The sequence below is a fragment of the Rhinoraja longicauda genome, chromosome 1 (genome assembly GCF_053455715.1).
Source record: "Rhinoraja longicauda isolate Sanriku21f chromosome 1, sRhiLon1.1, whole genome shotgun sequence".
Lineage (NCBI taxonomy): Eukaryota > Metazoa > Chordata > Chondrichthyes > Rajiformes > Arhynchobatidae > Rhinoraja > Rhinoraja longicauda.
The window spans coordinates 36,116,957-36,136,762 of NC_135953.1; the positions used below are offsets into that span (position 1 = coordinate 36,116,957).

Below are 19,806 nucleotides of genomic sequence, written 5' to 3' on the forward strand. Positions count from 1 at the left end.
AGAAATTGCAGAGTTGTTGATGTATCCCAGTCCATCACACAGACCAGACTTCCCACCATTGAATGCATCTACACCACGCTGCCTCAGAGAAGCAGCCAGTATAAACACAAACTTGTCCCATCATGGCCTTCCTTCCTCTACCTGCTCCCGTTCAGCAGAAGGTACAGGAATATGAACACATACACACCAGAGTCAGGAACAATGTCTTCCCCTCTGTTATCAGGCCTCTGAATGCTCCTTCCATAAACTAGGAAATTGTCCAATTCACCTCTACCCCCATTGTGGAATTTCAAGTTCTCAGCATTGTAGCGGAATTGATGCGCTACAATGCTGAGAACTATATTCTTTGCTCGATCTATTATACTTCTGTTTGACTTGATTGTATTTATGTATAGTATATCTGATCTATTTGGATACCATACAAAACAAAGCTTTTCACTGCATCTCAGTACATATGACAATAATAAACTTAAGCCTTGTGTATTACAATAATTCCATTCAAAACTTGTATTTAACATGGATTTTAATTTTATTTGGATAATTTGTAATTCAAATGCAAATATGATGTGGAATATAACAAGTTTATACTTGGTGTTGAAAAAAATAATTTAGATCTATCTTTTGACTCCTATTATTCTACTTGTAAAATATAAATTATTTCACACAACCTTTATGGATTTATTCTTAGAATAAGATGTTTTTTCTAAATGTATTGCAAAGTTGCTTACAAAGTTTTGCCACGTCCATAACAGTGTTAATTCCAAGCTGTAAGAAAGCCAGGAAATGCTTTGACTCTCAAACATGCCATGTGATACTTCTGAAGTGAATCACTTGTAATCTTATGACAAGGGATTAGAAATGACCATTGCTTTTTCTTTGTATCGACAGATGAACAGACCGATCCAGGTGAAACCAGCGGACAGCGAAAGCAGAGGAGGTAGTTGTCTTTGTTGCTCCAAGTTCTGGTGCTGAATGTAATTTGTTGATTACTGCTCTGCTTCAGAGGCAAGGATCTATAAGAACAGATACTGAGTTGAGGATCTTTGCAATTTATTTTCTCTAAGAACGTAGGTCTTTGGTTCTTTAGTAGTGCAGATTTTCATTTAAAGCCGCAGTGACTTCTTTTCAATGCATTAATTGTCAATTTAGTTTTGTGTGTTGCATAGCACAATTCATCTAACCAAAAGTCTTTGTGTATTTAGATTGATTTAGGAGTGGTGAAATGGATGATTAAAATTTAGAAGAAAGTGACAATGAGGTAAATTCAAACCAAGAGATAGAAATATTTTCCCTCGATTCACTTACCTAGAAAATTGTTATACACTGTGCAATCCTACTGAAGCAGAGTGCTACTCTTTGACTAAAGTTTATGCAGCATTTATTGTGCCAGATCATGCTGACCTGGTCCAACCATCTAGATTCACTCCCCATGGTCTACCCATGCTCAACCCATACTCAAAACTACCTAGGCCAGATGCAAAGGGACTATCTCACTGGCCCATTGACTGATGACAGTGACTGGACCCAATGAGAAGACACGACCCTTTAATGCCCCAGTCAGCTGACCTTTGCCACGTGTAAAAACTGGCAATTATATTAATTGCTTTTAACAGCTCTGCCATCCAGAGACAGAAGAACTATAAAACTGAAGTAAATAACGAAAAATATCCAGTTTTTTAAAAAAGGCTAACCAAAATACATAAGAACCTATAATAATTAAAAACATTGAACTAAAGTAAAACATTTTTTTTTAAATAAAGTAATTTACTTTGCCCTTTACCTCCTCATTAATGGGATATCAGATCCATGTCTGTCCATGTGTAGGCTTCCGGTTGTGATTCCCCAATTTAATGGTGGTGAAGTCTCAGCTGGACTGTGCTTCACTATTGAATTCCAGTCAGGAAAACCCAAACTCCTACATCGCATAGCATTTCACTGGAGGTCTAGTTATTTACTTCAGTTTCATCAGCTCCGTGTCAACAGGTCTAGTGTGATCGACAGCAGAAGTCAACATGATCTGCACCATTAGATACATTTAGCAGTCAGAATGGAATTACACAAGGATATTGAAGGAGTTTGAGGCATGCATGGCTACCAAGTCTTTGAAAAGTTTATTTCAAAAGACTTCAAAGCATTTGCATTGCATTCATGCAAGTTTGTATAAAGTAAACAAGGGCTACAGCAGAGGCTGTGATCAACTGCTCAGGTTATCTATATGGTAGATTATTTTTTCCACAGGCAAAAATGAAAGTAAAAATCAAACTACAGAATTCAGATATTGGAATATATTTAAATGGTGAATGAATTTCAGTTGTGGCCTATGCGTGTATTGCTTTGCTAAATTATCTTTAGATCTGCTTAGGTGTTACTACTTAGGTGTCCTACAAAGAGTAGACTACAACCTGAGCTTTCATCCACATAGACTTTATCCAATCTGGTTTCCTGAGTTCCTGCAATCAGCAGGAATTGCATTTATTGACTATATTTTGCCAAGAGTTCTACATGTTTTGCTGTTGAAATGCAATAAGTGGCCTCTCTCAAAAAGCTTGAAAATTGCTTGATTGCAACATAACAGATTGACCCGGCCCACTGTTTACACGTGCTTCCTGGACTATTCTCATGGCCACATCTACCTTTTTTTGACCCTTTGGATCCAGTTATCCTTGGGTTATAGCCGTGAACAGCCTATGAGTGGCAACATTGCCTGGGCTGTGAATCCGGAGAACCCCTATGCCTCCTTGGTAAGTCCTGCACTGTTGTCAATCACAGCCCACTGGTATTAAAGGCTTTGAACAAATTGCCCCTAGCGGGTAGGATGCAAAAATGGGACAATATAGAACAGGTGTGATCAATAGTCAGTGTGGCCTGTTTCAATGCTGTATCTTTCAATCAATCAATTAATCAATCAATTACATTGCTAAAGGCTGTTAAAGAGCTGCTAGATAAAAAGCACTATGATTCAAACCATTTTCTTAATGTAACAAACCAATGCTGGTTATAGTTACTACCATAAATACATACTGCTCCCACATAAGTTCAGTAAATGGGTTAACTTTGATGAAATTTAATAACTTTTGTTTGCTATATCTTTAAGAAAATGGTTAGATCAGTTCTTAAAATGCCATTAGTGAGGTAACAAAGCAAGGTAATGGAGTTGGGAGAAAATAATTAAGTTAACAATGTGCACCCTATCCAAATATAAGTTTAAAATATTATTGGGATCAAATGCGTTACTTCAATGCGTTACTTTGTGGTGTGGGGGGGTGTGAAGACCATCATTTTTAAGCTTCTTTTGTATTCCCAATCAGCATGGATTTACAGTCCACAGTTATCTAACAGACCATAGTAAAGCCCAACCTAGGCCAACAACATTGATGAAAGCTAATTAGTCCCAGACAAATTGATTACATAATAAAGGCTAGAAGTCACCTGCTGAGCCAATGTTTAATGTTTTTTACTCATTAGTGAGTGTTCTAATATGTTTTTAATTAATTGCATTGCAACGTTATTAATTTTCTGTTACTTTTAATTATTTTCTGCTATTTTAATACTTTTTACATATCTTTGAAAATAGACATAAAAAAGCCCAGTTTCGATAGTAAAGAAGGCTGACCTTCATGAGTCAAGTCATTGAGTACACCAGTCAGGACATCGTGTCTCAGTTTTATAAAACATTGGTTAGGCAATATTATGTATATTGGGTGCAGTTCTGGTCACCCCATTACAGGAAGGATGTGAAGGATATGGAGAAAGTGCATAACAGGTTTACCAGGATGCAGCCTGGATTACAGGATATTGGCTATAAGGAAATTATTAGCTACAAGAAGCTACGCAGAGGTTGAACAAATGATTTCTCTGGAATTTTGGAAGCTGAGGGGAGACCTGGTGGAAGTTTATAAAATTATGAGAGGAATGGATAGGGTAGACAGTCAGAGTCTTTGTCTCAGCACGGACATATAAATATTTTAAGGACATAGCTTTAAGCTGAGAGGGGAAAAGGTTAAAGGAGATGTGCAAGGCAAGTATTTGACAGAGTGGTGGGTGCCTGGAAAATGCTGCCAGGGTGTGATGAAAGCAGATGCGATAGTGATATTTAAGAAACTTTGAGGTGGACACATAGATATGAAGTGAATGGAGATGATGTGGGTCACGGGCAAGCATATAGGGGTTGGTTTAATTTTGCTTCATGTTCCCGTGCTGCACTTTTCCATTTACTGTTCTATAGATAGTGAGACTCCATTCCTAGCTTTGCCCCCAATGTCTTTCAGGCTATGGTGGGGGCAGAACCTCAATTCATGTCATCTGGGACCTAGTTTCAGCAATGGCCCAGTCCACCTTCCTGTCTAACTCTCATCTGTGGACGGTCAGAGAGATGGTCCTCTGATTCTGGCCAAAGTACATGCGTGCAGTAATTGTGTGGCAACACAGGTGATCTGACACATGTTTTAAATGGCCTCCCCTTTATTCTAAGACTGTGGCCCCTGGTTCTGGACTCCCCCAACATTGGGAACATTTTACCTGCATCCAGCTTGTCCAGTCCTTTTACAATTTTATATGTCTCTATAAACTCCATCCTTCTAAACTCCAGTGAATACAAGCCTAGTCTTTTCAATCTTTCCTCATATGGGACTGTCATATGAGGAAAGATTGAAAAGACTAGGCTTGTATTCACTGGAGTTTAGAAGGATGAGAGGGGATCTTATAGAAACATATAAAATTATAAAAGGACTGGACAAGCTACAAGCAGGAAAAATGTTCCCAATTTTGGGGGAGTCCAGAACCAGGGGCCACAGTCTTAGAATAAAGGGGAGGCCATTTTAAACTGAGGTGAGAAGGAACTTTTTCACCCAGAGAGTTGTGAATTTGTGGAATTCTCTGCTACAGAGGGCAGTGGAGGCCAAATCACTGGATGAATTTAAGAGAGAGTTAGATAGAGCTCTGGGGGTTAGTGGAATCAAGGGATATGAGGAGGTTGGGCACAGGTTACTGATTTAGATAATCAGCCATGATCACAATGAATGGTGGTGCTGGCTTGAAGGGCCGAATGGCCTCCTCCTGCACCTATTTTCTATGTTTCTATGTGTTTTATCAATAGTAAGCTTTAATTTGGGAAGTCCATAGGTCACTTTTCAGGCTCATAACTTCCCGACAATGACAACACAAGTGGATAGAGTGGTAATAAGATATGTATGATATGCTCACTTTTATTGGGCGGGACATTGAGTGTAAGGTTATAAGGTCATAAGTGATAGTAGAATTAGGCCATTCGGCCCATCAAGCCTACTCTGCCATTCAATCATGGCTGATCTATCTCTCCCTCCTAACCCCATTCTCCTGCCTTTTCCCCATAACCTTTGACACCGGTACTAATCAAGAATCTATCTCTGCCTTAAAAATATCCACTGACGGCCTCCACAGCCTTCTGCGGCAAATAATTCCACAGATTCACCACCCTCTGACCAAATAAATTTCTCCTCACCTCCTCCCTTAAGGAACGTCCTTTAATTCTGAGGCTCTAACCTCTAGTCCAAGACTCTTCCACTAGTGGAAACATCCTCTCCTCATCCACTCTATCCAAGCCTTTCATTATTTTGTATGTTTCAATGAGGTCCCCCCCTCATTCTTCTGAACTCCAGCCAGTACAGGCCCAGTGCCCAGTAAGGGTCAGGAAGTCATGATGCAATTTTATCAGACTTCAGTTAGCCCGCATTTGGAGCATTGCATGCAATTCTGGTCACCCCATGACGAGAAAGGTGTGGAGGCTTTGAAGAAGGTTTACCAGAATGCTGTCTGGTTTAGAGGGTAAACCTACAAGGAGAGTTTGGACAAACATGGATTGTTTTCTCCAGAACGCCGGAGCTTGAGAGGAGACCGGATACGAGTACAGTATATACAGTTGTGAGAGGGTAGACAGTCAAAACTTATTCCCAGGGTGGAAATGTCAAAGATGAGAGGACATAGCTTTGAGGTGAGAAGGCCAAGGTTTAAAGGAGTTATTCAGGGCAAGTATTTACACAGAGGTTGGTGATTACCTGGAATGCCTTGCCAGGGGTGATAATGGCATTAAAGAAGCTTGTAGATAGGCACCGATATACAGAGAATGGAGGGATATGGATTATGCTCAGGCAGATGAGAATAGTTTATCTTACATTATGTTCGGCACTGATATTGTAGCAAAAGGGCCTGTTCTTGTGCAGCTCCGTTCTATGTCCTACCTCCTATGTTCTCTGCCTATTGTGCTTTACTCAGACTGCAATTATGCTGTAATGATTAAAAGGGAAGGCATAGTAATCAAATTTAAGCTAATATGTATCGATCTTAAGGTCCTTGCCAATGTCAGATGAAGGAAAGAATTCATTGAGGGCTATTTCAAAAAAAGGCAGAGGACAAGAGAATTGGGTAGAAATACACCAGTTGATGAAAGCATTAAATGAATGCTAGAGTTTTGGGGCCCATTCCAATCCCCTTCAGATATTTCGTTCAATAAGTTATAACGAAGCTGAATGTTGTGAGAAGGAAACCCAGAAGGGCCAACCAGCATAAACATAGCAAATATAATTTCTAAACCAAAGAATCAGAATGTATGCAGTAACAGGCCACTCAGGTGGAACTGTAAAGGAAAGTTTGATGGTTCTGACAAAAGTTGCTTGGGTGAAAGAGTAATAAAAAAGAGTAGAGGTAAATGTGTTAGCATTTTCGATAGAACTGATTTAATGCTCCCAGTTATACTCTGTGGTATATGATCCTGTGGGTCATTAACCCATAATGATGATATCACTATAACTGCTTAGTCATTGTTGAATGTACTTCAATGCTACTTTCTACTGCCATTAGTACAAATTCCTTTTTACTGCAGCCATTATATATTACCAAAATTATGAGTCGTGGGAAGAGAGTAAAAGGTCGTCATTTAATCTCTTTTATCACATGAACCAAGCTAATTAATGACATCGCTGCCATTTTCCACCTGGGTTTAAGATTTGTTTTACCAATACCGAAATACAAACAAAAAATAGTGCAACTGTAGGTTACCAAGCATCCATCCAAGAGTCAAGATTGTTCTATTGTCATATGTCCCAAAATGGAACAATTACATTCTTACTTGCAGTAGCACAACAGATATATAAGCATAGTACTCTGTAAACCACCATAATAAACAACAAAATGTTGTGTGTGTGTGTATGTCTGAAAAAGGGTCTCAGGGATGCTGCCTGTCCTACTGGGTAACTCTAGCTTTTTGTGTCTATCCTTGGTGTAACCAGCATCTGGTATATATATCTTATATATATCTTATATATATATATATATATATATATATATATATATATATATATAAATAAAGAAGAAGAACATTGGCTATTTCGCCTTTCATCACAGTGAGGAATGTGGGGAATCCGCGGTGGTGGATGTTTATGTTAACTTTTATGTAGTTGCGTGTCTTGTTGCTTTTTTTTCGGATGGCTGTATGGTAATTTGCATATCACTGTACCTTAATTGGTACATGTGACAATAAAAGACCTTTGAAACCTTTGAAACCTCTATATATATATATATATATATATATATATATATATATATATATATATATATATTTATATATAAGTTGTGTGTATATATACACAACTTTTTTTGTTATTTATTCTGGTGTTTAAAGAGTACTATACTTATATATCTATAAATACTGTATATATATAATGAAACAAATATAAATAGTGCAGACAAAAACAATACCCCCAAATCCATGTCGTTTGAAGTTTATTTATAGATTGTCGTAATTAATAGCCTCTTGGTTGTTGGGAAGAAACTGCTCCTGAACCTGGATGTTACAGTTTTGAGTCTCCTATACCATCTTCCCGATGATGGGAATGAAACGAGAGTGTAGCCGGGGTGGTGTGGGTCTCTGATGACGCTGGATGCCTTTTTGAGGCTGCAGCAACTGTGGATCCCTGGATGGAGGTCAGCACCCATGATGGACTGGGCAGTGTTTACCACATTTTGCAAATTTTTCATTCCTGGCTGTTCGAGTAGTTGAACCAGGCCATGGCACAACCTGTCAGTATGCTTTATAATGTGCACCTATAGAAGTTCAAAAGAGTATTTATCAACATACCGAATCTCCTCAGTCTTCTAAGGATTTTCTTTGTGATTGCCTCAATGTACTGAGGCAAGCACGGCCAGGAATTTGAAGTTTTTTACTCTCTCCACTGCCGTTCTGTCATTGAAGACAGGTTTGGAGATACTCAGCTTTCCTCTTCCAAAGTCAGCAATCAGTTCCTGAAGTCTCAATGCATTGTTTGTCCAAAGCTTTTCAGTGTAAGAAAGGGTTAAACCCTGTATTGCCTGCTATGCCAGGGAATCTCACAGTTGGGTGGTTATACTGTAGCAAGTAATTAGATTGTTCATTTTAGACATTGTAATTGGCTGCCCAGTTGACATAATTCCCATTAGGGGTTTGTGCTACTATTTGAATTTGTAAGTGGTAGGAAAAGTCATCCTAGTAAACACAACATGTGGTGATCTCGCTTGCAACCTCATGCATCAACAATTTGCCCATCATCTGCTGCCATAATATCAAACATTTCTTTAATACAGCTTTAACACTTTGACATACCTTGGTGCCCATTGTTCAAATAGCTGCTTGATTTTATTTATTGCTTATCAACATCATCACCGAGGATGAAAAAAAGTGATTTTTTTTCCCCTACTAGAAAGATGGAAATGCATTTAAGAATATATATCTCTGACCCACTTACTGAAAACGTATCCCATAATAAATTCATGGAATTATAGGTCACAATAACAATTGAGATGAGGATTTCTTTTAACTGTATGCTTTCAAAGTAATGAAGCTTTAATGAAAAACTATCCAACCATATTGCTTTTACTAAAAATGGAAAATCTAAAACTACAATGCCATATGTAAGGCACGATAGAGTAGATGGTATATTTAAAACATTGATTTCCAAATGGTAACACAGTTAAATAAAACCACAACTTTTCTTATCAAAGAATTGCCTATAGATAAAACATATTTTGTTGACTGTTGAGGCCAGATCTCTATCTATGAATTTTCCATTTGGTTATGTAGCTCTCAAAATGTAGAGGATGTGTCATGTTTATTTCTTAAGTTTGACTGGCACAAGATCAAAGGAGCATTCATTAGTGGATTCTGGTTTAAGGGCTACATAGGAGGCCAAAGTTATCTAAAACAATATAGTTGGCATTTTTTAATTACTTTAAAGATATTTGAGGCACTGAATTTGCTGGAATATTCATTGGCCTGCATTGGATGCACAGGTATTTTGAATCAGAGCAATGGAAAAGGTCAATGTCTTCTTCCCTGGAAATGTTGCAATATTTATCAGGGGTTACCATACAACTGAGTGTGAACTCAGGGAAGTCCATGCCTTTACGTATTACCAAGGCACGGTGATGCAGTGGTAGAGTTCTGCCTTCCAGTGCCAGGGATCCAGGTTTGATCCTGACTCACCGTGCTTGTCTGTACGGAGTTTGTACATTCTCCCCTTAACCTGCATGGGTTTTCTCTGAGATCTTCGGTTTCCTCCCACACTCCAAAGACGTACAGGTTTGCAGGTATATTTGCTTAGTATAAATTTAAATTGTCCCTAGTGTGTGTTGTTGTTCGTCCTTCGGGTTCGAAGATGACCATGACTTCACTTTCAGTTGGAGGATTGGTGACTGTGGGTCCGGAAGTGACTGGTGAGGCCAATCCGGGGCCGAAAGGCACGCCCACATGTAGGACACAAGTGGATGGGTGCTGCAGTGGAAGTGGAGGTAGCCCGGGCCTTGCGCGCGGTGCATTTCCTCTGGGCCTCTGCAGTGCGTCTGTTCTCTGCTGCATGGGCTCCTGTGGTGAGCTTGCTATGCCAGGTTGGACGGTCCAAAGCAAGAGACTCCCGTGCTGAGGTTGATGTCCAAGTCTTTGAGGGACACTTTGAGGCAGTCCTTAAACCGTTTCTTCTGTCCTCCTACTGAGCGCTTGCCCTGACACAGTTCTCCATATAGAAGCTGTTTTGGCAGTCGACTCTCGGGCATTCTGACGACATGGCCTGCCCATCTGGCTTGGGCTTTCCGTAGGAGGGTGTGGACGCTGGGGATTCCGGCCCATTCCAAGACCTCTTTGTCGGGAATTTTGTCCTGCCACCTGATGTGAAGGAGTCTGCGTAGGCAGCTCAAGTGAAAGTGGTTGAGCTGTTTGGCATGTCTGCTGTAGACAGTCCAGGTCTCACTGGCATAGAGAAGAGTGGTGAGTACCACTGCACGGTAGACCTTCAGCTTGGTCGTAAGGCTGAGTCCTCTCCGTCCCAAACATTCTCACGGAGTCGCCCAAAGGCAGCGCTGGCCTTGGCAATCCTGTTGTTGACCTCAGCGTCAATGTTCACCACTCATGAGAGTGTACTGCCCAGATAGGTAAAGCTGTCAACTGCATGTAGATTCTGCCCCTTCACCGTGATGTGTGGTTCCTGGTAGGGCTTTCCATGCACCAGCTGGTACATAATTTAGGTATTTTTGCTGCTAATGGAGAGACCAAAGTTGTCACAGGCCTGTGAGAAGCAGTCCATTTCATGCTGCATCTTCTGCTCTGTGCTGGCGTTGAGGGCGCAGTCATCAGCAAACAAGAAATCTCTGATGATGGTCTCCTTCACCTTTGTAACAGCTTGCAGGCACCTGAGGTTGAACAGCCTGCTGTCAGTCCTGTACATGATGTGTATTCCATCCTGGCGGTCACGGAAGGCATCAGTCAGCATGGCAGAGAAGACCATGCTGAAGAGTATAGGGGCAAGAACACAACCTTGCTTCACGCCGTTTGTCACTGGAAAGGCTTCCGACTCGTCTCCATCATCTAGCACCTAGTCCCTAGTGTGTGTAGGATAGTGTTAATGTGCGGGGTTTGCTGATCAGAGTGGACTCGGTGAGCCGAAGGGCCTGCTTCCGTGCTGTATCTCTAACCTGAACTAAACTAAACAAAAAACAATGGTACAGTTACAATATGACATGGAGGAACTCTAAAGAGAAAGACTGTGGTATATTATTGTTCATCTTTGTTTCATGCACGGCATCAGCAAGGCTAGCACTCTTGGTCTCTATAGTAAAAGCATGCTTTTTTCAGGGCAGTTCAGTGGACTCTGGAGTCAAGTACAGAACCGATAAAGTAGAGTCCTTTCTCCAACCAGCCATAGTGTACGAGTAAAATCGGTATGGTTATGTGCTATATGATCACATATTTACTAATACAAGTTTTTCAACTGTAAATTCTCATACTTCCATGCTGGGGTGGAATTGATTTTTCTTTGGATAATTTGATGATGGCTTACCAATATTACATTTATTTCCGTGTATTACAATTCTATATCTATAGGAGTTAAACTTGAAAAGAGGTAGCGCAGGAGTTGAATGGTCTGTGACCAGCAAGGTTTGTTATGTCTTCACCTTTTATTGGATTAAGGTGAGGGGGAGAGATTTAATAGGAACCTAAGGGGTAATGTTTTCAGACAAAGGGTGGTGGGTTTATGGAACGAACTGCCAGATGCGGTAGTTGAGGCAGGTCCTATTATAACGTTTAAGATACATTTGGATAGGTACATGTAACTAGGAAAATTGACAGGGGAGAGTCGGTGGATGTGGTGTACCTCGACTTTCAGAAAGTCTTCGACAAGGCCCCACATAGGAGATTAGTGGGCAAAATTAGAGCACACGGTATTGGGGGTAGGGTACTGACATGGATAGAAAATTGGTTGACAGACAGAAAGCAAAGAATGGGGATAAATGGGTCCCTTTCGGAATGGCAGGCAGTGACCAGTGGAGTACCGCAAGGTTTGGTGCTGGGACCCCAGCTATTTACGATATACATTAATGACTTAGATGAAGGGATTAAAAGTACCATTAGCAAATTTGCAGATGATACTAAGCTGGGGGGTAGTGTGAATTGTGTGGAAGATGCAATAAGGCTGCAGGGTGACTTGGACAGGTTGTGTGAGTGGGCGGATACATGGCAGATGCAGTTTAATGTAGATAAGTGTGAGGTTATTCACTTTGGAAGTAAGAATAGAAAGGCAGATTATTATCTGAATGGTGTCAAGTTAGGAAGAGGGGATGTTCAACGAGATCTGGGTGTCCTAGTGCATCAGTCACTGAAAGGAAGCATGCAGGTACAGCAGGCAGTGAAGAAAGCCAATGGAATGTTGGCCTTCGTAACAAGAGGAGTTGAGTATAGGAGCAAAGAGGTCCTTCTACAGTTGTACCGGGCCCTGGTGAGACTGCACCTGGAGTACTGTGTGCAGTTTTGGTCTGCAAATTTGAGGAAGGATATTCTTGCTATTGAGGGCGTGCAGCGTAGGTTCACTAGGTTAATTCCCGGAATGGCGGGACTGTCGTATGTTGAAAGGCTGGAGCAATTAGGCTTGTATACACTGGAATTTAGAAGGATGAGGGGGGATCTTATTGAAACATATAAGATAATTAGGGGATTGGACACATTAGAGGCAGGAAACATGTTCCCAATGTTGGGGGAGTCCAGAACAAGGGGCCACAGTTTAAGAATAAGGGGTAGGCCATTTAGAACGGAGATGAGGAAGAACTTTTTCAGTCAGAGAGTGGTGGTGTGGAATTCTCTGCCTCAGAAGGCAGTGGAGGCCAGTTCGTTGGATGTTTTCAAGAGAGAGCTGGATAGAGCTCTTAAGGATAGCGGAGTGAGGGGGTATGGGGAGAAGGCAGGAACGGGGTACTGATTGAGAGTGATCAGCCATGATCGCATTGAATGGCGGTGCTGGCTCGAAGGGCTGAATGGCCTACTCCTGCACCTATTGTCTATTGTCTATTGTCTATTGATAGGTTTAGAGGGATATGGGCCAAACGCAGACAGGTGAGACTAGTTTAGAAGGGACATGTTGGTCGGTGTGGGCAAGTTGAGCCGAAGGGCCTGTTTCTACGCTGTATGACTCAATGACTCTATGACTATGACATAGGCAGACTCAGCAAGATCCATTCCTATCTTGGAACCATCAGCCAACACTTTGGCCAGAGATGTCTGAAGATAGTGCCTGATGCATCAGTCAGAGCAGACTGCATGTTCTGTTTCCATTTTTATTGCGTGACGCTCTGGATACTGTGATTTATTTTGGCTGTTGGAGAAAAATAAATTATGCATTCACAATTTTACACTTATATCAACGTAAACCTAAAAGAGCAGATCGCTCTAGAAAGATACCATACTTATTTGCTTATTATTTAGACAGCTTCTTCAAATTCTTCATTGTTATATATTTCATATTGGATCTACTGAAATATATTTGACTAGAATATGTGCCTGAAGAAGGGTCTCGACCCAAAACGTCACCCATTCCTTCTCTCCAGAGATGCTGTCTGTCCCGCTGAGTTACTCCAGCATTTTGTGTCTACCTTTGACTAGAATATATTTAATTACCATTTCCATCTCAGAATCGAATCATCGAGTAATGCAGCAGGGAAACAGATCCTTCAGCCTGATTCATTCATGCCAACTATGTTTCTCCAGCATTTTGTGAATAAATCGATTTGTCCCAGCATCTGCAGTTATTTTCTTATACATATTTTCTATAATATATACGCTAGTCCCATTTGCTTGTGTTTGACCATATCCCTTCGAACTTTCCTATCCATCGGAATGCTTTTTAAACATTAACATACCTCTGGCAGCTTGGTCTATATATGCACCAGAAATTGCATCTCTGGTCTTTTATATTTTTCCCCTCTCATCTTAACCTATGTCCTCCAGTTCTAGACTCCTCCACCCTGGGAAAAGGCAGTAAATATTCACCTTATCTATGCCCCTCATGACTTTGAATACCTTCATATGGTCACCTCCCAGCATCTTACACTCCAGGAAAACAAATCCTAGTCGATTTAGCCTCTCCTTATAACACAATCCCTTGAGCCCTGTTAACATGCTGGTGAATTGTTTCTTCACCCTTTCTAACTTAATGACATGCTTTTCACTCGTTCCAGCTTAATGACATATTTTATCATATATTTACCAATATTATTAAAAGTTGATTTAAAAAAAAACTAAATTGCATTTCAACTCTGCGTGGTATTTTCAATTTATTAAAAGGAATCTTGCCAAAAAAACAAATAAAACTGCCTCTGCTCTCAATGTGAACACAAACAACAACATTAAATTGAGTGGCAAACCATACCCTGCTTTGGGATTAAGTTAAATGTAAAGTCAAATCTATAGTGTTGCAGCTGTCTCTCTGACCTTCAAGCATGGCTCACTGTTCGGTGGAGAATGTATCCTATAGAGTAAAGCAAATTGGGTTGTTGCTATGAATTTTTTGTCCTGCCGTGTCTGCTGATATATTCCAGCATGTTCAATACCTTTTCTGAAATGAATACCCATTAGCCTTTAGAGTATCTTTGCATCCATCCTTCACTCTTTCCGTATTGATCTGAAGCTCAGTGATACAGGAGGCTAGGTGCTACATCAGGACCTAACACAAAGAATGGTACTTGGGCAAAAGATAGTCTGAAATCCTTGATGATATTCTGAAGCCAAAGGAAAGACCTCTGTTTCCCCCTCCAACAAACAAAACATTAAAGCACATGTTTTTTTCTCTTGGTTATGGAGTCATCTTTTACTCTATGCTTCATTAAGTTCTGATGAATGGGGTTCTGGAGAAAGGATTTCTTGCAACTGACAATAGATAAATGATAACCAGCATGAATCCATGTTAGTTGGAATTCACTGACCCTTGCAGAGTACACTATTCTCAGCGGCAAATTAGGATTTAAAAAAATCTCATGTGTATTCTGCATTGAAACAGAGAAACATTTGGGTAAAGTGTAGTTGTCTTAGACACATGATTTAATTGTAGTTAAAGATAAAATACAAAATAACTGTAAGAAATTATCTGTCTCGGAGATCAAATCATCATAAATGCATGAACTGTCGTCAAGAATGTGCACCTGTTCTTTGAACTTCTGATAGAAAATGCCATTTTTCTGAAATCTTCTTTAGTGTATTTAATCGTCTTTTAGATAAATCAATCTAAGTAGGGCATCAAACAATAAAACACAAACTACAGTCCATATTTGAGTACAAGGTTTGGCGACAATATTTCCCTGTTTACTAATACCAAGAAGAATATTAGAAACTCATTTGATACGCATATCTTTCTACTGTCATTAGCATATAAATGAAAATGTAACCGGCGATATCTAAGCATGTGGTAGTTTCCAGGTGAAATTTAACAGTGGATAATCTGTATTGACATGAGTATTAAAAGCTGGACAGTTGTAGAGCTGTTTCTGATTGAAGAAGAAATTCAGATTTAAAATATTGAAGAAGTATGTACAATGGAGAATGATTTGGTGAAACTTGTCAGTGGAGAATATTTATTGATCTGAACATTAAACATCAGAAAATAGTGGAATAGTTTCTGATTCCATGGGAAGCCTGCATTTCAAGTATTTAGCAATTTTCCACAGTTGAACATAGTGAACAATTTTTTTGTTAATACCACACTTCTGCTTCGATGATGAGTGTTGATCTGGAGCATTAGAGAGAGTATTCAATTATTTTTTTCATTCTGTTTGGAATATATTTTAATTCCTTGTGTATTGATAAACTTCCCTTCACAATCTCTATCAAAATGCTAAACAAACAAGGTTTGAATATTTAATCAAACTGTCCCGCAAGTCATCTCAGCACCTTGAATCTATCCCATGCTTGCACATGTATAAATTGCAAATGTGTCATTAATACACAGCAAATGATTTCAGCGGTTAGAAAATATCCTTCATTAGACCCACTGAAGGCTCCTTAATGCTAATGATTAGCTGAATCTATATGTGACCATGGCTTTCTTCCTGAAAATAAAGGACACAAAAAAAAGGTTTAAAAATTGCAAAGTAAAAACATGCAAAATTGATTCCTTTCCTTTATCAACGTTGCATTATTGTTAAAATGGCTAAGTGCAATTTATGACACTGAACTACATTTTCCTTTCAGTTGATGTAATGGCTAATTTTCATTGGTGCTGGGACAATTAACGGAATAATTCCACTCGTTTTTTGATTATGCGGTATCCCAAGTTACAGATGAGTCATTATGTATGAATATTATTTAAGTTACTTTAGAATAGAGCTATTATCCAAAGCAGGGGATGGGACTTTTGGAGTAAGGTATTACTACGAAGGTGTCTTCAATAACTTTGCAGATTTTACTCGGAATGACAAAGTCAAAATATGCATCAAAACTGCACTATTTTGGCATAATTACCAGTTCCAATGCTGAGAGTGGCTACTGACTGGTATATGTCAATAAAATCTGATCTTTCATACAGTTGTTTTATTGGGATTAAATTTATATTATTGGAAAGGTGTGGGAGCATGGTAATTTCATCAATTTGATTATATTACAGAATAGTAAGCAATCAAAATTCATCCTGTGAGGTGAATCTGAAATCTTTAAAGAATTATCATTAAAAATAATCTGATCAGTGAGCTACAATTTCATTAAAATACTTCTGGCACACTGTGCTGTAGATCGGCTTTGCATTTTTATTCTGACTTTGAAAAGAACGTAGGTTATTCATAGTTTTATAAGTACGATAGATGGTTCTATCTTCTGGTGCCATATGTACACTTCAGTTTCAGAGATATGGTACAGAAACAGGCCCTTCAGCCTACCGAGTCCATGCTGACCATCGATCACCTGTTCACACTAGTTCTATGTTATCCCACTTTCTTGTCCTACTTATTACATACACTCCCAACATATTTGAGGCCTTTTTTTTACAGAAACCAATTAACCTACAAACCCGCACATATTTGAGATGCAGGAGGAAACCAAGTGCCCAGAGGAAACCCACACGATTGCAGAGAGAAGGTGCAAACTCCACACAGCCAGCACCCACAGTCAGGAATGAACACGGATCTCTGGCACTGTGAAGCAGCAGCTCCACCAGCTGCACCACTGTGTCGCCTTTATGGAAACTTAAGCCGTTATTGGCTGAGAACATGTTAGCAGTTTTCACATGCTTGCCAGCAGGTGATCCAAGCCCATTTAAAGGCATGCAGCTGCGGTTCAGCAATCTGTTTGCATGCCAGCTTTGATTTTAAATTCCTTTATAAATCCTACATATTTTCCCCTCTCCATTGAAGTCACCCTCTCCTGCACTACAACCTCTCCATGCCCCTTCCATTTACCTGCTAACTAGCAGCGAATGCACAGGTTCAATGGTACTTTATTGTCACATGTAACTAAATACAATGAAAGTCTTTGTTTTGCACACAATTCAGTAAAATCTTACTATACAGAAGCACAATCATACGTAAATACAAGAGTGCAATGATTAGTAGTTTTCACTGAGACAGTACTCAAAGAGTCGCCATGTTTACAGCCCCTTCTTGTGTCCTTCAAGTTTCAAGTTCTGAAAAGTATTGAGCCTTATCGGGGCTTTAAAAGCCCATTGTCCTGTTGGCAGCAGAGCACAGGTGTTGCAGAGGCCTGGTGATGATGTCAATGTCCTCCATCATCGCTCCACCACTTTGTGTCACTGCAGGCTGCTGCAGATCCTCTGCGCTCATCTGACCTCTGTGGGGTTCAGTTTAGTTTATTGTCACGTGTACCGAGGTACAGTGAAAATATTTTTGTTGCGTGCTAACCAGTCAGCATAAAAATAATACATAGAAACATAGAAACATAGACAATAGGTGCAGAAGCAGGCCATTTGGCCCTTCGAGCCAGCACCACCATTCATTGTAATCATGGCTGATCATCCACAATCAGTAACCCGTGCCTGCCTTCTCCCGGTATCCCTTAATTCCACTAGCCCCTAGAGCTCTATCTAACATGATTACAGTCAATCCAGTTACATTGGATAGATACATGATAAGGGAATAACATTTACTGCAAGGTAAAGCCAGCAAGGTCTAGTCAAGGATAGTCTGAGGGACAACAGAGGTAGATAGTAGTTCAGCACTGCTCTCTGGATGTAGTTGGATGATTCAGTTGCCTGATAACAGATTTTCACACTTCTATTTCTTCAACACAATCCCTCGGCTAATGCATGACCTCCAGCAGCCCACACCGCTGATACCTCATCTCGTGAGCACCCTGTCTCGTCGCGTCCAGCAGCCACCGCTCTACCTCCGTGTTGGGGCGGCTTTCACAGCCGACCTCTGAACCCCTAGAATGCCTCTAAGGGTGGGGTGGCAAGCTCACAACCCACACACTGGCACCCATCTTCTCCTCTGTCTGCCACCGCCGCCATCTTGACTGTATCAGTGCCACCTCTTGGAATTGCTCCCTTAAACCCTCCCATCACCTTCTCCTCTTTTAAGACCCTCTTTAAAATTTATTTCTTTGGAGACTATCAATCTTTGGCATGAACTTCACTTTTGTATTATTATCTCTTTATGAAGCATCTTGATTATTATTTAATTCTGAGTTGAATTACAACATACATGGCTTCAGCAGACTTACTGAATTGATAAGTAATTTTTGTCCTTCCCTTCTTGAAATAGTAAAACCTTGAACATTGTTCACCTCATCTTTGGTCATGCAATTTCATCAGTGGAAAAGTGTAAACTCTAAACCATTTATCTTCTTTATATTTGTAGTGAGATCCCTGGTGTTGGCTTTCACTGTTACCTGCAATTAATAAAGTGATTTGTATTAATAAACTGGCATTATCGTTCGCGGCATCAACGTGAATCTTGCCGCGATTACATCTTCCTATTTTTACTGCAAGGTTAAGTATGACAGCTGCTTTAAGTCAAGTTTTCATTTCAGTAACATTAACCTCTGGCAGCTGAAACCAGGTGGTCTGACCTTTCACCATTGACAAACAGACCACAGCGCCGTATCAAACAGCCCTTCTTCACCCAGTAATGAATGCCTAGCTTTAATAGGGACGGACGTCATCTGATCTAGGAAAAATAAATTGCTGAATTTTTGCTATATTTCTGAATTTAAAAATGTCCTGCATCATTTAAGAAAATGTATCATACATTTGAAAAATTGGTTAGTTGCTTTATGACAATATATAATTTTCATTTAATAATTGATGGCCCTGGGAAAATTCACGTTGATGCCACTGTCAATAATACCAATTAATGAATATGGAAATATGAAGGAAGTGTTGAAATCAGAGACATCAAAATGTATAATCAGACATGAATTGAACTCCATTCAATAAAGCATGCTGTTCTTTTACTTTGGGGTTTCAACCTAGGATAATGCAGCTAAAGATTTCTTATACAGCTAAAATAGATCAATAAAATCTGATAATTGCTGACCATATTGTTTTTATAATATTGATTGACAGATCCATTTTCAAAACATTGTCCTTTGCGTGACTTTTCAAACAACCGTTTGTCAATGTTTCACCAAAACCCTTCTCAGATCAGTTGAGTTTTAACGTTCTTCCATCCACAGCCACAGTTCATGTACTTTACAAAGTCATCACTGTACTTCATTGATTGTCTTTGGTAGGCTCCTTGCTACTTGAAGGTTAAAAAGATACTCCTGTGTATTTCTTACTTAAGTGGAGCTGCCACTACAAGAAAAATTAATAAATCAGCTTTTTGTTTTAAATATTTGTATTTGAAAAACATCAATATAGGCCTCGACAAACTGATAAATAGGCTCCTTCATAATCCTTCACTCTGTTGAGCAAAACAAATTGATGGTTAATGTTTTGCAGTGCTTCAACTTTATAGATGGAGAATAGTATTCTCTGGCCTAAAACTCATGATGGTCCAGTTAGCTTCCTCAGAAGAAAGGATAGGGAGCAACTAATA

The 19,806-nt window shown here is 39.8% G+C and overlaps 1 protein-coding gene across 7 annotated transcripts in view; it reads left to right on the forward strand.

Annotated features, from left to right (window-relative positions):
• celf4 (CUGBP, Elav-like family member 4) overlaps positions 1 to 19,806 on the forward strand; it is a 1,071,661-nt gene that overhangs the window by 459,314 nt on the left and 592,541 nt on the right. For all 7 annotated transcript variants that reach the window (XM_078429907.1, XM_078429991.1, XM_078430145.1 and 4 more), the window contains exon 3: positions 889 to 937. In XM_078429907.1, coding sequence (XP_078286033.1) covers positions 889 to 937 — 49 coding nt within the window. The remainder of the gene's footprint in view (positions 1 to 888; positions 938 to 19,806) is intronic.